Source organism: Acanthopagrus latus, chromosome 9 (assembly GCF_904848185.1).
Source record: "Acanthopagrus latus isolate v.2019 chromosome 9, fAcaLat1.1, whole genome shotgun sequence".
NCBI lineage: Eukaryota > Metazoa > Chordata > Actinopteri > Spariformes > Sparidae > Acanthopagrus > Acanthopagrus latus.
In genome coordinates, this window is record NC_051047.1 from 9,058,623 (window position 1) to 9,079,421 (window position 20,799).

The 20,799-nt window shown below is 42.0% G+C and overlaps 1 protein-coding gene across 6 annotated transcripts in view; it reads right to left on the reverse strand.

Moving 5' to 3' along the window:
- Positions 1–20,799, reverse strand: part of dachd (dachshund d) — a 127,436-nt gene that overhangs the window by 41,658 nt on the left and 64,979 nt on the right. For all 6 annotated transcript variants that reach the window (XM_037110195.1, XM_037110194.1, XM_037110193.1 and 3 more), the window contains one exon: positions 7,686–7,801. In XM_037110195.1, coding sequence (XP_036966090.1) covers positions 7,686–7,801 — 116 coding nt within the window. The remainder of the gene's footprint in view (positions 1–7,685; positions 7,802–20,799) is intronic.

The following is a 20,799-nucleotide window of genomic DNA, read 5'->3' on the forward strand; positions in this document are numbered from 1 at the left end:
TATTCAGCAGATCATACCGTCCTGAATAATGCCTTACATTGGTATTCAAATTCTTCTACAGCTACTGTATATACTGTAGCGTCTCATAATAACAGGACTCTTACGGGAGTCAAGGCCAGTCAGCATGTAGGATGGTGGAAAACTATGAACAATGGAGCAAAGATTCAAGTCATTTAATACTTGTAAATGGCTTTGAGTGTATTAAATACTTGAAGGGGCCATATGTCAAAATGAAAATAAAACAATACATTCCATAAAAATGTAAAATGTGCGCGGTATCTAAGCAATTCAATATCATTAAATTTAAAAATGAAAGAAAACCCAACATACTCAGGATCTCCGAAGCAGGATGGTAAGGAGGCAGCAGGCGGAGATGCCCTATTGGGATGTGGGCACCAACGAATTCCAATAAAAAAAATGAGGATATGACATAAGGTGGTGTTTTCTTGTTTCGTTTAGAAGACATTACAAAGACGAGTGTTTTTCAGCTGCACATTCAACATGAAAACAGTTGACAGAAAAAACAAAAACAAAAACAGAAAATAAAAGAAGGTTATGTTTGTACCATGACAGTGGGGCTGTAGGGGCGACAAGTAGATGCCTCATTGCTACTGTAGTGTGTGACGATATGTCGCATTAGATTTTAAATATTGTTATATGAGTGTTGTCTTTCCCTGGCTTTAAGGGCTGCTTTAAAGTAAAGCGATGGGATTTTCCAGACTTTTCTACTTGTTTCAATACTCCGCCTTTATCCACAATCTTACTGATTATTTATCAAAACTCTCATTGTGTTAATATTTTATGACAGTATCAATAGTTATTCCTACATTTTTGTTGCATATCGTGTCCTGCATATATCCTAAAAAATAGTGCAATGTTATTTGAAGGCCGGATTGCCCAGCTAGAGAAGTCTTGCCTCTTCCCTCTATGAGGCTGTGCGAATGATCATGCTAGTTCCAATAATACGGTTATTCTAATACATTCTTTAGTATGCATATCACTTGAAAAATTCTGACAACATGCCAAAAATCTTTGAGAGTTTTACATGGATTCTCCTCAGGCCCAAGGCGTTTCATGAGCAGACTAAACGGTTATTGACATCACATTTGAAATGATCGTTCACATTTCCCCCACAATCTCTGACTATATACTGGAATAGCAATATTTAACATGGCCGTCCGCCTCGATCAAAACGGACTTGATGTGATTGATATAGTTAAGTCTGAGATTATGGACATGCGTATGCTGAGCACACTGCAGAGATCATAAAGCATTGGTTTGTCATTGTGGTATTTCCAGGGTTCTGGTGTGTCGAACGTGACTGAAATCTTTATTCATGAGGCTGGTCTCAAACAGCAGGGACAGATAGTGCTAAAGCTCCTCTAGGCCTGGCGTGTCTCCGGAGAGTCCCGAGACTCCTCTCGCCAACCCCAGCAACAAAACCAAAGAGGCAAGGCGAGAAAAAGATGTGTACCTATTAGTGGAATCACTCATAACCACAATATGGTGTATCACCTGCCCTTTTACAGCGGCTGCTTCTAGCGGATATGCAGGTTTGCCTTACGTTTGACGCAGAACAAGGCAACGTCTGCGTTTATCATCACTAAGCTGTCACGTCTCCGTGATGGGACTCAAGAGCAGCTATTAGCCATGCATCTGAGGGGAGACGTGAGTACAAGGAGAGGCAGAAATCGAACATGTGGCTCTAACAGATACATGCGGGCATGTGCGCACACAGACACAAACACACACACACACCGACAAACACGCACGCAAGCGCATACCGGCCTGGGCACCCCTCTCCTCTCATCCCCAGCTGATAGGCAGATGGCGAGAGTCACTCTGAGCCACTGACATGGAGGTGCATATAATTTAAAGCCTTGTTTGCATCTTAAAATACATCAGGACCATATTGACGTACAGTATACATCATGTCAGCCAGGTCCCTCTCGTTTGCAGCGGGCCCTGGCTGCTGTTCAATATGCATAGGCAGGGCAGGGGGAGAGAGGAAAAAACACAGCGCCATTGCCTCATAAGAAGGTGATACTTCTCCACATAATGAATGTGGCCTCTGCCCAGTCTGAAGGTCAGCCTTCATTTGTGTATAATGGGCAAGAGTCAACTGTTTTCCAAATGAGACGTATGCAGAACAGACTGCCGAGTAAATATTGAAATCACCTCTGGGCTGTTTGTGTGATAAATTCCCCCCACAAATCAGGTGCCGCTCAAAGGAGTGCCGCAGTGGTGCCTTCTGATGCTCTCTAACTTCAGCTGTGGGAACGCTGTTGTTTATTGCACCGCAGCCTGTGTGTCCTCACCATTTCTTTTGCGGAGAGCACACTGGACTATTGTGAAAAAAAAAAAATTAATTAATTAAATTTTTTTAAAAAAGGGAAATGAATGCATAAAGGTGGCAGGTTTTGATATAATGTGTATTAAGTAAATAATGGCTAAGAAATTGATTTGCACTATTGTGAAATAAAAGAAATTATCACTTTTCCATTTTTCATTCATCATTCTGCTCCAACCCCCCCACCCCGCGTGCCTTTGACTAAATGACACGCACCATAAATCGAAATCTTTGTTCTGATAATTGTTTCATCTCACCGGATCAATTGTCATATCCACATAACACACACCTCACTAGAGTGGATGTAATAAGGAAGCCAGGGAGATGTTGGCGCCAAGCAACAAGTCTATTAAGCCACTAGAAGTCTAAACGTCAACAAGACCAATCCCACTCAGTGCTAATCTGCATTCATTACTATGCAAACAAAACAATCCTGCCTCATATATTCTTTCAAAGTCACCTTTAGATTCACACACTTTTCTCATATAGACACGCGGGCAAGTCGGAATCCTCTGAGTGCCGAACAAACAGCGCATCGCGGCCGCATGTAGAGAGCCACACCAGTCAGGGAACAGAAAAGGGAACATTTCAACAAACAGAGAATAGCATGGCACTGTCACATGGGGAGCACAAAACAGCAAATAACAGAGACAAGGTCTGATGGTAGCCCTTGGAGCAGCTGTCATATTAAATAATAATGAAGGATCTATTAATATGCAAAGGAAGCAGCAGCCGACTGGCTTAACGCTGTCATGCCTCTGCATATTGTCAGGATCTTCATCATTAATTAACATGCTAGCTGCCCCATACCTGCGCCAATGTCAGAACATTCTTACAACAAACACCCCAATGCCTGTGCCCTCCGCAACTAACTCGTATAATTAAATTAAAATCAGATTAACTTCACATCAGCACACAAAAGACTGACTTTTACGACTTTCTCTAGCAGCGATTACAAAAAAAAAGGGGGGAGAAAAATAACCAGAGCTTATCTGTTGTGTCTCTGTTCTGTCTCTGTTAGGGAGTGCACCATGGGCAACAATGAAAACACACTTTATTTATCGCGGCGAGCGGGATAAGTAGGGAAGAGACACTCCATGTCAATGAGCATGGCCGCCTAATTTTATGCATGGACTGGTGGCAGCACAGCAATGACAAACTGGGGTTGGGAACAACGCGACTCTTAGGTACACTGCGCCACTTGAACTGTGCTATCCACATCATGACAAATTTAGTATCAATTACACAGCGCGCTAACCTTATGACAAGCAGCGGACTGAAAGAGGAGGGGGTACAGACACAAAGAAGTGACACTAAATTACCTGGTGCATACTGGATCTATTTTAGAGCAGCTTGAAGTGGCACCGGATTAGATGATCCACTCTAGAAGCTGACGTGCTAATTGTACATCAAAAGGACATAAATATTACAATATGTCTCCACCTACAGTACTCGTATGAAGAACCAGTCCTCCGAGGCACTGGAATCCACACATGCACACACACACACACACTCACTTGTGCAGTAAGAGCCAGACAGCATTAGAAAATATTGTTTTTATCAGTAAAGTACAGGATGCACCCTGGTTAGATGTAGGTGACATTCATTTCTCTAATGGTAAATGCAGTACTCTTGCGTTATTCAAAAGGTTGAAGCCATATCCAGGACATAAATGAATTATATTGAAGCTGCTGCTTAAGTAGTGGCCAGAGTGTGAGTGGAGGCCCTCTCCACTTTAAAGGAGATGTCATCTCAGTGTGGTGTCAGTCCACAGCAAATAATCCGATTTGGGGGCCAATCTGCCTGTAATGCATCAGCAACTGGAAAGGCTCCAGCGTGAACCCCCACCTCCCCCCTTTCCCCCACCCCGGGAGGGGCATGAACACATTCAGCCACTCACACACACACACACATGTGCTTTCACACACATATGAGGGTATTTCCTTAAATGGAAACCTAAGCATATTAAGATGTCCTTTCCTAAATGGAACTGGTGTCAAGGGCAAAGATACATATGTTAACAATGTGTTTCACATAGGCCTCACATGGTCCTGTTAGAGTGTGAAGAAGACATCTCTCCACTGTGTTGAATATGGTCATTGATTTGAATCTAATGTGATTTGAGTCACACATGAGATATGTCTCATATCTTTGTAAAAAAAAAAAAAAAAAATGAGCCGATTACAGTTGCACAAATCAGACATTCAAAGAGAATTCCTAAAACACAGTTAAATGAGTGAAAATTGCCTCATTGGTTGTAGGGATGCAACTAACAGTTACTTTCATAATCAGTTAACTATTTCGAACCAATCAATTATTTTATAAATCGTCAAATAAAAACGCTCATCACAATTTGCCGTCTGCATCTCTCGTCCAAGACCCAGAAACGTTTCATCTACCGTCTTAAATGACAGGGAAACATAGTGAAAAATAACGATTAATCAATCAATCAAATTGTTTGACAATTTCTCTCTATGACAAAGTGAGAACCTTTGCCGAGTGTGAGCTGCAGTCAGCCTGAGTGAAAAGGAGCTAGGGAAGAAGAAACCAGCATTGTACATTTGCAAGTGTAACACCAGGAGAGATCTGACATGCAACTGTGTGAACAAAACATTACATCGAGTGTTGGCTCTCTCTCCGCTGCCCAAATTAAATGATGCAGTGGCTTTTTCGTGGAGACTTGGAGGGGATTGGTGAAGCCTCGGGAAAGGCCGTCTGCCCACATTCTGCCTGTGTGTTCAGGCGCTAACTCATCTGCGAAATGAACTAATGCGACATGACATGATAGTGTAACTATTTAAGACGGTTTCTCAACGACGTTTTTTTAATCATCAATCAGGACATCTGAACATGACAGGGAGATCAATTATTCGCCTGCTTGGATGCTAACTTATGTGTGGTCAATTGTACTTAATCATCAATCTGTCAAAATCTGTAAAATTCCTTGACGTTCAATGCTTAACGCGATCATCGAAACAATAAACGGTTTAATCAGGACATAGAAATTGATGGCGAAGTTCTGTCTTGCCACAGTTGGGAAGCTTAAGGCAGTTATGAGAACACCAAAAAACCTCAATTACTTTATCTCTGGCCCCCGAATACCCTGACTAAATGTCAAGATCATAGAGTCCCTCTGGGCTGAAAGGGGATGATATCAAAAGGCTTTTCTGTTGCTTTATGTTCCACTAAATAACACGGCTCTTTCTCATCATTGTCCTTCTCTGTGTTCACTCCGGCCTTTAAGTTCGCCTTCTATATACTACGCCGCAGATAGCCAGTGACCTCACCCTATTCCCAGAGTTCAAAGCACTAGCCTGTGAGCCTCCATTGTACTGAATCACAAGGACGGCCCAATCTGTGCTTAATATTGAATAAAAAAAAAAAAAAAAAAAAAAAAGACCTCACAGACAGCTGCTTTGCTGCCTCTTGGAGGAAAAAAAAACAACAAAAAAACACTTGCCGACTGTTTTTACAGAGATGGTAGGATATTTACACGTCTGTTAAACTTTTTAGACACTGAAGTGAGGGTGCAAATATTAGTCAACTGGTGGATCAAATAAAAATATTGATTGCCAACCAGTCTGATAATGAATGGATCATTTAAGCAAAAACGTAAAAAAACAAAAAAACATTTGCTGATTCCAGCCTCTTAAATGTGAGGATTTGCTGCTTCTCTTTGTTCTTCACACTAGTAAATGATAAGCAATCTGAAGACATCACTTCACGCTCTGGAAAACTGTGATAAGCATTTTTCACAAAATTTTATACAATTCACAATATTCTATTGACTACACAATTAATCACGAAAAAAAATCAGCAGATTCATTTATAATGAAAGTAATCGTTAGTTGCATCCAAACACTAAAGTTGGGTACATTGTTGCTTACATGTGTGGCTAGGTAACAGGGCAGGGGTTTCTATCTGACTGTGTTGATATTTGTTTTTTTTTGTTTTTTTTTTTTATTGCTACCTGGTATATTTAATGCATGTTAGGTCTGTGCTACAAATGCATGTATTCTTATATCTATTACCACCACCAAGGACACAAAAAACTACAGAATGTTTCCACAAAACTTGGATGGAGGATACGTCTGGGCCCAGAATAGACCTCAGTAACCTTTGGGGAGTATCTGGGAATTTCTGTTCATTTTCTCAGGGAATAATGCGTAGATCATGTCAGGCTGGCTGGTATCTGTGAGTGAGCTCCTAATAAAACAATGAAATTACTCTTCTACTACCCAATGGAGATTATGACTCCAGCCTAGTTAGCTGCTACTGATATGGTGATCTTAAATAATGGTTAAGCGGTTATGGTTGGTTTAAAATTTAGAGTAATACAGGGGCGATCAGGTTTGATATTGGATTAGGCTTGATTGAATTAAAGAGAGTACTGCTGGGCCTTGGTGGAGGTATGCGCTCTACTGAGTGGGACTCCAGTGTTTCTTATGCTTTCTATGTTCTCATTTTTTACATCTATGTCTGTATATTTTGCCTTTCAATGAAAAGCAGTTTACTTTTAATAAAATGTGCTATATAAATAATATTACCATTTAGGTTAAGCATGTGGGAAAAAAACAACAACTGCGGTGTTTTATCTCTTTGTGAACTACTTCAGTTAATACTCGGTCGACTACAATGTACACTGTACGCTGGATGCGCATTCAAAGAGCTCCGTTTCGACAGCACAATATCATTAAAGACATATCAAGAAGGAGAGCACAATATGCAAATCAGAGCACTTACAGCCACCAACATCAAAGCAGTCACAATGAAGCCAGCCACAAATAGAACAAAAGCATTAGTTGCAATAAGACTCGGCCCAGGGCTAAGTTAGGGCACAAATGGTTGTTGTTGATTCTTGTGGCGATAAGCTTGCTTTAGCATCACCACTGCCTATGTACATATACCAGTGGAGTGGATTTAATCGCACTAATTAGAATGCACTCACGGCAAAATGCAACATCTACTGGAATAATCTGAGAGAAAAGATCTCCACTCCAATTTATTCTCCAACCCCCCCACCCCCCCGTTGGTTTCCGGGGGGTTGAGCAGAGGATCTGTTTTTGGTAAACGAGTGAGCGGCTGGTGTCTGGTGGTTGGGTGCATGTGTCACTTTGGACTGGCTGCCATTTCGAGGACAAGCTGCGGGGAGGCCACTGGTGGCGGGGAGGTTGTGTATGCGTGTGCGTGAGTGTGTGTCTGTGTGCGTGTTTGTCTGTGTGTGTGTGTGTGTGTGTGTGTGTGTGATAGAGATGAAGAAAGGGAGAGATAGAAAAATACCCAGACACAGTGAATCAGAGCCTTAGCAACAATGACAGAGTGTTACCAACCATACCTGTGGGTGGCATCATGCCAGGGGACATGAGGCCGGGGACTGAGTGGGGCATGATGTGGGGGTTCTCTGGCGAAGTCACACTCTGGGTCCTCTTCGGAGGCCGACCGGGTCTGGAGCTAAGACACACCGGGCAGAGAAAGAGGAGGAAAACGTGGGTGAGAGACTAAGAGGAGATTGGCAGAGGGAGGAGGGGTGGTGTGGGTGGTGTGGGGGGTGGCGGCAGCGGCAGGGGGGGTGTTAACATTTGAAGCACTCCAGAATGCAATTCCATTCCAAATAGCTAACATGTACTGTAAATAAATTTCTTTTCAAGGACAGTTGCTTTCTGCAGCTCAACATAATAGACTTCCATAACTAATTAGATTACACGGTGAATTCATTTCCTTTATTGAAGATCAACCACTTTTTGATGCATAATTCATAACCCGTACCTCGTTACCTGTTCCTCCGTATTAATATCCCCACACTATTTGAATTGCCTCGTTTGCATATGCTAAAATCCAGTGCGCGGCCCTCGGCCTGGAAATTACATGTTAACTTGTTATAATTATTGCAGTCAGGCCACTATTGATTTATGAGACTTTTAAAAACCAAATATGTGTAGTTCTGGTAATGAATGATATTTTAAGGTTCTTCAGGAAATTAAAAGGCAATGGCTGCCTTAGGAAATGTTCTGCTTGCTTGATTTAATGCGTGCCTTAGCTGGAAGGTGGTGTGACAGAGTGATTCAGACCTGTTGGACGGTTCTGATGGGGGAGTTTTATTACACCAAACGAGGGGCACAGATCCAGCCGTGATAAATGACTGTGCCACCTTACTGTGGAGCAGAAAAAAGGGCCTTCAAAGCAGACACACACCTGACTTTCCTCACATCTTACTCATTCGCTTATTAATACAGCTTCGAGTTGCAATCAATACCTACTTTGCCGGCTTTTAGTTACAAAGAGAGGCCTACGGGGTGAGAAAAAATAAATAAATAAAAATGCAACGAGGACATAATGAGGGGGCCAAGATCCTATGGAGGTATATTCTTTATGGACAAGAAGTCTCAGCTGAAGATGAATTATGGTGACTTGACACAGGTGACATATTGGCTTCATACATTATTTCACGTACATCTTCAAGCTTTACCAGGATACTAAGTTCCCTCTAATACGAACTGAGTTTAATCCATCTTTAAAACACCAAAGGGTTTCTGTAACGTGCTGTAACCAAAAGAAAGGACAGGGCCGGAAATCAAACCTGCGACGTGTTGGCTGAGCGTCTGTCCGGCACCCTTTAGAAGAATGTAATTCAAGTTCTCCTTTACTCTGCTAATAAGGTCTGAGCGGGTGTGCCAGAATACTTAAATGGTGTCAATTCTTTTGGCTAATTCTGAGCAAAATCTCCCAACAAATAAATCCAAACTATATTGGCGGCATGATACATCACCGTGGTTACGAGAAGCGTAAAGTGGTATTTTAGATATATATCATATTGAACCTCTCTACAATTAATTTGACCTAGTCTTTTTACAGGTTTTAGTGAGTCATATGTATGACCGTCATTTAAACATTTTAACGCCCACCTGCTGTGCTTTCAGGGAGTTGGCCCTTTTTTTTCATTGGCCATGGACAAGTTCCAGTAAGTGTGTGTGTTAAAGAGACACTCAGCTGAGACTGTATGCACTTTTTTTTGTACATTGTTTTATCACAGTTGCCAAATTCTGTGAAACTACAGTAGAAATAATAAATAAGGAATTTCTGTGAGTTTTTTTCTTCTAAGGACACAAAGTCGATGAGATGTAGCTAATTCTCTTGCAGCATTATCGAGTATCACCAGGACGTTGTACAGTGATAGAATCACTATTGTCGAAAACGTATCGCGAAATGTATTGCATCGCGAGTAACGCTGATTCCCGTCCCTAATTTTGACAATTATTGATTTATTGTTTCTTTAAAGAAAAGAAGTTGTTCACGACCAACAAATGTTAAAAACGAAACGAACGTAACCGACTGATGAGCTGTTCCGATTTGTCAAGGCTCATTCTGGACTTTATCATCCAGCGCAGTATATGAGGCTGTTTGTGTTACAGCACATTTCACTACATTTCCCAAAGGCGGTATCTACAGAGCGATGCAGCGTTTTAGTTCAGACACCACACGGCCTTAGTAGTTGAATTTATTCAGCCGTGTCTTGTGAGGTTTATTTACCTCAGTCCTGCTAATAGAGTGCACTCGCTGTATCTGTCTGAATGTGCTGACTCCTCTCATATACCGGCTCTGGAGGTTTTAGGACTAAAAGCAGACATCCACCCAACTGTGTCCCTTTGGAGGGAAAATACAAAAGTGATAGAAAAGAAGTGGCGAGAGGGAGAGCGAACGGCAGAAAGTGAAAGGAGGCAGAGAGAGAGGGAGACAGAGAGAGAGAGAGAGAGAGAGAGAGGGAGAGAGGGAGAGAGAAAGAGGGAGAGAGGCAGAGAGAGAAACGAGTGCCGGCTCAACCCAGGAACGTCTGGAAATGTAATTCCTATTTCTATAGAAGCACCTCTTTGATCTTATGAGAGGGAGAGATCGCACACAGTTTTGCTGTCATCACTTTCACTTGTACTCTGGCTGAATTATTTATGAAAGACCTCAATAGAGGGTATGTGATGGGTAAAAGGCTTTTTTACCAACAATACTAAAAGCAAAAAGGCCCCTCGAATGGACAAAAAAATGTCACATCAACCTTAGATCATGTCAAAGGATGTGAACCCAGGTACAAAGACCCAGTTAAGTAAAGGTAATGTTTAGATAGGCTGCAAGGGAATCTGTCTGTGTGTTTAAAGGGATAGCATTTCAGCTACTCTCCGCACACAAATAACACTGGCTAGCCATGAAAGCAATGCGCCAACTGAACAGGAGCTTTGAACTGAGGAACCTCCGAGCAACAGGAAAGCCTCTCAGAAATGAAGGTTATCGTCTCCTTTTCTTACGACCGAGCGGGTGTACGCGCAGACTTTTATTATACAGGGTGTGCCGTTGCTGTTTTAATCTTTTATTCTGTGTTTTCACAGCCTGGCGATTCATTTAGTTCAGCCTTAATGTCTCTTAACAATATGTTATTTAGCTCCTTGAAACGCCACAGCTGAGGAATGCATGCTAATGCTGGTCAGAGCCATCCGGGCTAATAAGCTGGGTCCAGAGAGGAACTGAACCTGGCCTCAAACAAAAGAGCCAGGCTATTTATCAAGCAGCAGATGCTGATTCCCTAAATAGCCTGGCACAGAAACTGCTCCAAACTAGGCCATTATTGCACAAAAAAGATAGCACAACTGGATTTATGATTGGAATTTTTTGGTACTTCTCGTGCGTTATCCGCTGTTGTTTTTTCTAATCTCCTTCGCTTTCTTTTCATTTTCTCTCCTCGACTTTACGTGTTTGAGCAAATACGAACCTCTGGGTTTTTAAAGTTGGACTTATTTGGACAATATTCTTTGTGTGTTGGAGGTCAATCATGAAAGAATTTTATTCCCTGCTTTATTTATATTTACTCTAAAGATACCCAGGGCCCTCATAACTCTGGCTTCAATTAGGGAAACAAAATAGGCCCCACCAGCTTTGGGCTGGGGCCACAAATATGTTACACATCTATTCTCTGTCTTTTTTTTTTTTTTGTTTCGCTACCATGGTGAAAAGAAAATAGCAGTGAACTTTCCCTGAACCAGACTTCCTTTAATGGCCCGGCCGTGTGTTGACCCAGCAGAGTCGGCTGGAACCTGATACTATCCAACACACTACACTGCGCAGGCAATCAGATTACACGGGGCCCAACAATACACTCCACACGAGTCCAATTTCAGCGCTACAATGCAATAAAAGCACAATAATTAAATTCACGTTCTCACCCCCGTTTACAGGAAGCCAACGCGAGGTGATAGGTATAATAAGAGGTATAATATCACATGAGATATCAGGACATTTTCTGATCTCGTGGCAAAATTCTGACATCTCACTATCAGACTCCTTTCTGTCGACGGAAGCAGTGACTGAGATCTTATTACCCAGAACGCTGTTAATGCAGTGATTATGATCTGTTATAAATCAATTGAAACCACAAATGTAATGTTTAGCCCAGTGAGCACACTCCCTTAGTGGATTTAGTTACACACAAAACTCGTCTGCTCCTCCCATCTTCGGATATCTTTAGGAATTCAACCTGATTATGTCAATAGCGACTCCGGTTTGCAGGAGAAAGAGCATAATATTATTTCCTGGTGGTTATGATTGAGCCATTAACCTTTTATCTCAGTCTTTTGTTTGACGTTTCTAAAAGGTAAGGATGGAGATATTTATTCCATTTCCGCCCAGTCGGCCAAAACAAGCGAGTGAATCATTCCGTCTGGGGCTTGTGTAAACAAAAGGCCTCTCCAGGTCTCTGCCAATCAGGCCTTATAAAATATTAACCCAATGTCATTGCCCTTTTAAAATCTCTCACCTAGAATTCCCTAATTGTTCCTTTTCTTTATCTCTCCACTGCAGAGAGTAAATAAATTAACAAAATAGCTTTTATCGCCCTGAGTAACCTTTTAACTGAAGGATTATCTGGGGTTTATTTTTCATTTCTCTCACAGCGATAGCGGAGCATGCCCCATTGATTGGTTTGCTGAGGTGGTGACCAGCCATGAAAACAAGGTCTTATTGATAAAACAAAGCAGCTTCTTACCTTTTTAAGTGCCAGGTCAGGCAGAAATTCAGAGGCCTCAGACCATCGGGGGGCCCCGAATATGCTGAGTTTATAGTTTTCCTGCATTTGGTTCAATCAAACAGTTTAACAATATGCGCGCATCTCCCCCGAGAGGTTAACTATGTTTGTTGAAAGACAGGGATAACATGGCCGCGGTGTATTACTACCAATTTAAAATCCCCACAGATAAGACGACGGGGGACGGCTGAGGCGAAACGATGAAATGTTTAACTTGAATTCCTGAAATGAGTTGTCTCTGTTTGTTTTCTCCGGCATTCAAAGGGAGACTGACAAGCGAGCGACATTACAGTCAATAATCAACAGATACCGATTCCCCCACCATGGATCTGTGGCAATAACATATTGTCTAATTAATTATCAGCAGATTTGAATGTGATCTCAGCTCTCTGCTTCCCACCTTGACTGCAGAACGCCATGTCAGCAGACACGGGAGCACAGATAACACCCGTGCTCATGCAAACTCACAGATGAGGAACTAAGAAGTATTATAAATAGCAAAACGTGGTTCCCTTTGAAGGGGATGAAACGTCTTGCAATACTAAACACTATTTGAAATGATTCGTCGTTTAATTCATTTTTCAAGCAGAAATGTCAAACGTTTGAGTGTCCCTAAATGAGCAGAGTGGCTGCTTTTCTCTGTTTTGTACGGATGTGAAAACTGAATATCTTTCAGTTTCAGTGTGGACGGGCGACGCTAACGATTGATCTTATGGAAATTTTAAAGTAAAAAGGTTTGTATAGTTTTATAATAGGAAAATTCAAGCTCTTTTCAAGTCAATGTACCTCAACCAAAAACTTTCTAGACTATTGAAATCTTTATCACTACATCTAAATTGTTACTAAAAATGCAAATGTTAAACTGCATAGAAGTGTACAGAACTCCTTTGTATCCACAGCAATCAATGGATATTGTCAGTTTGTTTTGTACCAGCTGTAAACATTAACTCTGTTCTCTATGTTTTGATTACAGTCATTTAATTCTCACTTATTTACTTGCCAGGAGACATTAAACAATAGGACAACAGGAACATTTCACTTCAAACGCCAGAAGAGTTTGGCTTCAAACGCCATGTGTTTTTCAAGGAGCATACTCGTATTCAAGCATATTCCCACACTTGAAAGCACAACGGTTAAAATTAAGCATTTTCCAAACTTTTAACACTTTCTGCAAACCCCAAGTAATTTTTTTTTTTTCTGAAATACACCAAACAACTATTATTATTTTTTTAATTGTCATAATTGATAATTGATAATTGATAATGCAAATTGTTTTTGCATAATAGCGATGCGGAATCGTGATCGTAATAACAAAACCAAACCAGTGGAAATGACAGGAATATATGTTGCCTTCAACAAAAAAGGGGGAAAAAAAGATGATTTATACTTCCTGCTGACCTTGGCAGTCTATTGGTTGTGATGATCATAATCTCAGAGTCACAGTGTGATACATGGGAATGTTTTCACTCATCCATCTTTTTCATGCATCCATCTATCCTCGCCCCCATCTTGTATCTGTATTTGCATTGAACCTATTCTTGGATTATCTCAATCAGCTTCCCCTTGCACCTGTCAAACACCGCCTCGCACAGGTAGCCACATCGCTGCTTATCTGATCTAGATAGCTGGATTACAGCGAGTTTGTGAGTGCGAGGAGAGAGAGAGAGAGAGAGAGAGAAAAAAACCACACTTTTATTTATTAGGGGTAGGAACAGCTGCATCCGCTTGCAAACTGGGAACCTTTGTTACGGAACAATATATCACAGATCAAATGGTGTGAAATCAAAGGAGGGAGAGAGTTAGCATCAATCCCACTAAAACCCCTTTTAAAGTGCTGTCTGCGCTCTGATCCCTGTGTGGACTAATGTGCAGGGTTGAGATCAGTAGTAGTTGAGAGAGTGGGTGCCTTCCTGGTGCCTTTTGTCTGGGCTCAGACCTGACTAGAACCACGCTGGGTGAGGCCATCACACATGTCCGATTGGTACTGAGGAACCCCGAGCCAGTCGCACTCCGTCCGCTGTCCTCAAGACAGTGTCACGGAAAACCACCAGCCGCGCTTCGAGGGAGAAAACCGCGGTTACAGTAGCTACAAAGAGCTCACTCTTGTAATCACATTCTATTAGAGCCGTTTGAAGCCCCTCAGCTGTGAAATGGAATCTAAAAAAGATCTAAAACACGATAAATTGCTGATTATTCCCATGCATCATTAATGTTAAAAGCTGATTTCATAATTGTATGTCCCATAACTACAGAGTCCAAGATTGTTTAGTATCACATCAACAGGCTCTGATAATGAGTAAGCAGACTTGCTACATCGCGGGAACTGATGAGGAAAGCCTAATTGGTTGACTTTTCCATGCCTAATGGATGATTCTCTTAATTAAAAAGATACTGTACCAAATGTTAGAAATCAGATAGCGCTTAAAGTAAATGCAGTTAATCAAATGTATGAGAATGAAGAGTTCCAGGAAAGCCTAAATGAGATTGGCAGATATGATTTTGCTCCAATATTTATTAATTGCGAGTGCCTTTGGTTAGCAAAACAGAACAGGTCTTATCTTCAAACTGCGAGGAAATTTCATCTAACCACTCTCACTGATCTCTCTTTTTCATGAACTGCGATGCATATGAAACAAGTCTTCAAAACAAGGCTTTAAAAACTTACCCAGTCAGGGTGCCTTTGAGGATATTTAATTAAAATCTAATCCTGCATTCATTAAGGCTCACATAAATTAAGCTGTCATTCATAAGATTTATGGATTCTCATTTGCATATTGCATACAATTCATCAATTACTCAAGTATGAAAGGAGCGCATTTCCCTTGGAGCTGCCTGCTAGCCTGCCAACATTTGAAATGAGAGAAAGAGCACGACTGTCAGGCATTCACTGCAAACTTTTCCCCACAATGTCTGTGCACTGATTAATCTCATTTTCTAGGCATCCCTTACAAGATTGTACACAGTCCAGCTGCACTTTTCAATTATTTCTCCTGTCCTCTCAACTAACTTTGAAAGCAGGCCGGGCTAAATGTGGACTGGGGGCTACTTTAGTCTTTATGTATATAACATGTCTCTTTGCCAGGGTAATCATAAATTAGAGCGAGGGGTTTTAGAGATCCTAATGGAAAGGAAATGTAGTAATTTTATTGCAAATCCCATCAGGCAAATATTCTGCATGCTATAATAGCATATTTCCTGTCACATTTAGAGAGGAATACATCCAGCAGGCATTCTGACAGAGGGAGAAAGAGCGAGAAAAAGATAGAAGGGGGGGAGGGTGGACGGATGAGAGAGGGAGAGTTGAAGAGAGAAAACAAAAGAGAGGGGGAGAATCTTAGTGCTAAACACATAAAAACTCCCTTTTTGGACGTGAGGCTATGGGAAACACAGTATGGAGTAAGTGCTTAAACCAAGCGAAGCGTGAACACATCTAAGATAAAAGGTCAGGCGAAAACAAACAGACCACTCGCGAGGACGAATGGAATTAATTGACTCATTAATATGCATGGCTAATAAAGCTCAAAATCCTAAAACAAAAATCATTGTCAACCATTCCCTTTTAATGGCTCTTATTTTCAGCTTGAGAAGAGCTAGTCTACAGGGTGTATCAATCTTAGGAGGGGTGGAGTTCCTCCACCAAACAGACTTGGGGTAACCTCGGTGTTGTATGCTCATGTCCTCCCCAGCAGACAAAGGCAGAGTTGTTCTGGTGGAGGGATTAATTGAGAATTAATCCCAGTTTCTGGCAGTGGAACAGACCGGCAGTTAGAAGTGAAAGTCATCCTGAAGGGTAGTTAATTGGTTCCCCATAGCAAAAGCTTTGGAGAACAGAAATCAAGCTGCATTTTCATTAATCCTCCCCATTGTTTTGTGAAATTGTTGTGGAGAGTGACTTCAGATAGAGTCAATAGTTAAGGCTTTTAATTTGCTTTTAATTCTGCCAGTGGGGTGACAATTAACAAACCCCAAAGAACAATAGCTGTGAAAATTATGCGTTCGATTGACTCTAAATGACTCTGAAATCAAAAACCGATAAGCAATTAATATACTGTACTCTACAAATGGTAAGTACCTCCAACACGCTTGACGCGCTCCATCTCGCTCCGTCTCTCCCTCCAGCTTTCTCTCTCTATCACTCTCTCACCGCTAAAGCTTTTGAACTTTGGGAATAGCACCACCAGATTGTCGGATGTGATTAATTTCAGGTCTAAATGGACACAACAGACAGAAAGGGTGATGTAATCATAACACGAGGAGACACAGTGACTAACAGCAGAGATGGAGGAGGGCGAAAAAAAAAGGGGGGGGGGCCGTTGGTGGTGGCGTGGGGGCCCGGGCAAAAAAAAAAAAAAAAAAAAGGATGTCGACGAGAGAGATACCAGCGACTCACAAACACACTCGGAGTTCAAGCTAAACAGGAAGACCGTGGTGATTAGCATTAATTGCACTGAGGATTGGAATCCTGTGTGAAACATTAAACAAAAATTATCTACTGTTTATTCGCTTTTTTTTCTCCACTATTTTCTTTCTGTTTTTTTTTTTTTGTTTTTTTTTTTTTTAAATAATTAATGAAAAGTAAATACATGGAGGAGTCCAAAAAATGATCTGGGGAGGAAAAGAAATGTTTACATAATCGGAAAAAAATGTTCCCGTCTTCCCCTCTCTCCCTCTCTCTCTGTATACACGGAAAGGTTAGGGCTCGAGCCTGTTTTCTCACTGTTTCTCACTGTTTCCCCCCACCCACCCCATCAGAAGTAACAGTGTCTGTTCCCCCGAGTGTCGACTGCTGTGAGAGTGTTTGCATATTTAGATACAAGCGGCCCTGTTTATGCAGCCCCACTCTCTGCTGCTCAAGTTCACTCCAACGCAAGCCCTGATCAATTTGGCCAGCTGTGCTTTAAATGCTGTTTACAACAATAACATCGCGGGCTAACAGAGCAGAGCCTAGCGTGCAAACACACGCATACACTTCCCAGAGAGAGAGAGAGAGAGAGCGAGAGAGAGAGAGAGAGCGAGAGAGAGAGAGAGAGAGAGAGAGAGAGAGAGAGAGAGAGAGAGAGGGAACTTCAGAGGAAGCCCCCAGCCTGCACATTCCCAGACGAGCATTTGTACTGAGTTAAAGACGAATCAAAGTCTGACTCCTCGGCGAGACACGGAAGAATTGGATTCCGTCTGTGTACATCTCTGTGATCCTCCCGGAAGCATCTCTGACTGCGAGAGAAAGAGAGGAAATAACAGGAGCAACAAACCAGAGTCCCACCCTGAAGTGGACCAAATTGAAGGTGGCATGTACCAGTTACAGGCTTTATTCCTGATGAGTGACTGGCATTGAACACTGAACATAATGTCAGGCTCACTGAAAATCCCCGCATGTATAACAATGGCTTTCGACAGGCTGCCGCGCGATTCACAAATAACTCTGTTTGGGTGAGATACTGCATTCCTTCAGACTTCAGATTTTCTTTTAAAAGCTTCATAAGAGATTGGAAGGAAAAAAAAAACTCCATTTAAGCCTGGCAGGAGAGCAAATAGGCCTGCTCAGCAGATAGCAGTGAAGCCGCTGGTGTCCTCCTGCTTGATGATATAATTCTTAATGTACAGCCTGACTAGACATAAATCTTTACCCAAGCATCACCTCACCTGAATTCTTTTCTCTCTCCCTCTCCCTCGCTCCCCCTCTCTCTCCCCTCCTCTCTCCCATGATGAATTGTTTGCTACATCTCGGAGACTAAAACCCTTCAACCTCTTCAAACCCGGGTTTCTAATAACGCGTAGGTGTTGGGGAGAGGTGACAGCATGATGAATATCACAACAGACAGCTCCAATATGGGACAATTTTACCAGATCGATATCTCACTGCAATATCAGAGAAAAGGAGCTGATATTAGTCTACACAGTGTATTACAGATGGGGTACATTTCTTCTCCCTGCACTCCCAGTGAACCTGGGCTATATTTCATCCATGTCGGCGATGGTTTACACACTCACAAACGCTCTGGAAACTAATCATGGCATGGTAGCCACGCCAGATGCATCTGCTTAAAATTATCCATATGTGTGACGCGCCCATAACCCCTTGTTCAACACGGCGATGGACTTGCAAATAAACTGTGAATCACATTAAACAATGTTACAGACCATTATTTCTGGTGCGAACAAATGTTTTGTCACATTCTAATAGAGAGATGGCGGGTCTCGTGTGGGAGAGAGAGAGGGAAAAAAATAAAAAGGACTTCTCGCATTTGGAAGATATAAAGTGTGAAAATATACGATGTTGGCCGCAGATGTCGGTAGCAATTCAGTACACCCGGTGACAAACTCCCATCACAATATCAGTTAGAGATCAGAGACAAGAATTTCATCTCAGTCCAATTTTGTTTGACAAAAAACAGTCAGACTTGAAAGGCAGCAATTAATAGATCAGTTGTCAACTATTTAATCAACCGCCAAATGATAACAATTAATTGATAATCAATTAATCATCTGACATTTTTTGTACAAATATAAATGTGAAATTTCTCTGAATGCGAATGTTTTTCTGGTTTCTTTTCACCTTCACGACAGAGAACTTGAGACCAGGTATTTGAGGATGCCACCTCGGGCTTTGGGAAATGACATTTTATGGACAAAAACAATTTATATCGAAAGAATCAATCATCAATGATAGTGATTGTTAGTTGCAGCTCTTAGGGCCACAAAGAGAAGCATGGGAATACAAACCTCTATCATTACCTCGCAACACATTTAGATATATCTGCCCCTGTGACTGTAACTTTTGGGCTTATTAAATCCCCGGGATAAATCGTCTTTTTAAAATCAAATGGCACGCACACACACACACATAGCCGTGCAATTAGAGGTCTGAGTTTAATTTGCAGGAGACTATGGTTCAGGGGATTCATCACAGTACAAACATTTGTTGAGCCCTAGATGAATAAATCAATCACAAACAATCTCTGACAAATTAACTGACACGGCCCTCTTTGTCAAGCTCCGCGCGAAACAAGCTGTGGTCAAGTGACGTGTGCCTGAAGAAATAGAATGAGACACCTTTTACTTCCAGGGGAGACAGATGCATATAGGGGGAGAGGGGGAGAGAGAGAGAGAGAGAGAGAAAGAAAGAGAGAGAAAGAAGGAATGACAGAGAGACTGAAGGAGAGAGTGCAGACGTTGCTAATATCTTCCCTCTCCAGGGGGCCGGGGCTGAGGGCCCCTCTGCTGTCAACTGCAATAGGACCAGTCTTTTTGTGAGTGCCCAAGGTTCCTTAAGGGCTATTAATGGAACACAGAATCCCTTGTGCAGAGGACTTGTCAGTGTTTCATTAGAGACTGATAAACATATAATACATAAGTGTCAAACAGTATGTGTGCAGTGTGATGCCATGGCGGGAGGGGGACAGGATTTTTGGGATTGCGGTGCGGCAGTCATTCCCATGCTCTGCGCAGACACTGTTAATGATTTCACAAAGAAGGAAGGGGATGCGTGGGACACACCGAGAACTGCAGCGCGTGAAGTTTACAACTGGGGTGCAGCGTTGGCAAACATTGAATCGCATTACGGTCTTGAGCGGTGATCTGAGCAAAGAGAAGTATTGTTGGGTCGATATCTCATCCAAGATGAGACGAGCTGGCATATCTCTGTTGTTCTCTTCTTGCAGACTGGGCCCAAAAGTACAAGAAAAAGAAATACATCATATTCAATTAAATGTCTTTTTTCGCCACTACTGAACAAATCAGCCCACAGCTGGGACTCTGGGTCTAGTTCACAAAGTCCTTTTGATCATTTTGTGGCAGTAAGAGAGTTTGGAGTCCCATGGAGTACGGGACCAAGCCGATCTTATTATGATAATTGGGATACATCAACTTCAGATGGCGCTAATGGAGTGAGATTTCAGTGATCAAGAGCGCATTTCGACTGTAGAAGCAAGTTCACTTTTTTTTTTTTTTTTTTTTTAGAGGGAGTTATTATGCAATGCTCCGGTTGTGTTCCCAGTAGGCAGCTACTGAGACCGCCAGCACAACCCGGAGTGTGCTTTTAGCTTTTCGCCTTTGCGAGCGATGCTACGCGTTTAGCGCCGGAGAGAAGTGTTACCGCGGTGGGTGAAGTTACATCTATTTCCCCATGAGTGAGTAATTGGTTACCATGACCATTAATCAGTTAATCTTCTCTTTTTTTTTACCCCCTTCTCTTCAACAGAGAAATATCAGAGGTTCAATAATTAAAAACGTGTCAGGTGAAAGTCCAGCGTGCTTCCTCACACTGTATGTTCTCACATTCCCCGCTTTGTTCATCTTATTAACCTCCTCTCCGCTCGCCGCGCCTTTAAATGAAATCTTTAGCCCCTTACATGTGAAATTAAAACTGCCCTCCCTTGAGCGCTTTTAATTA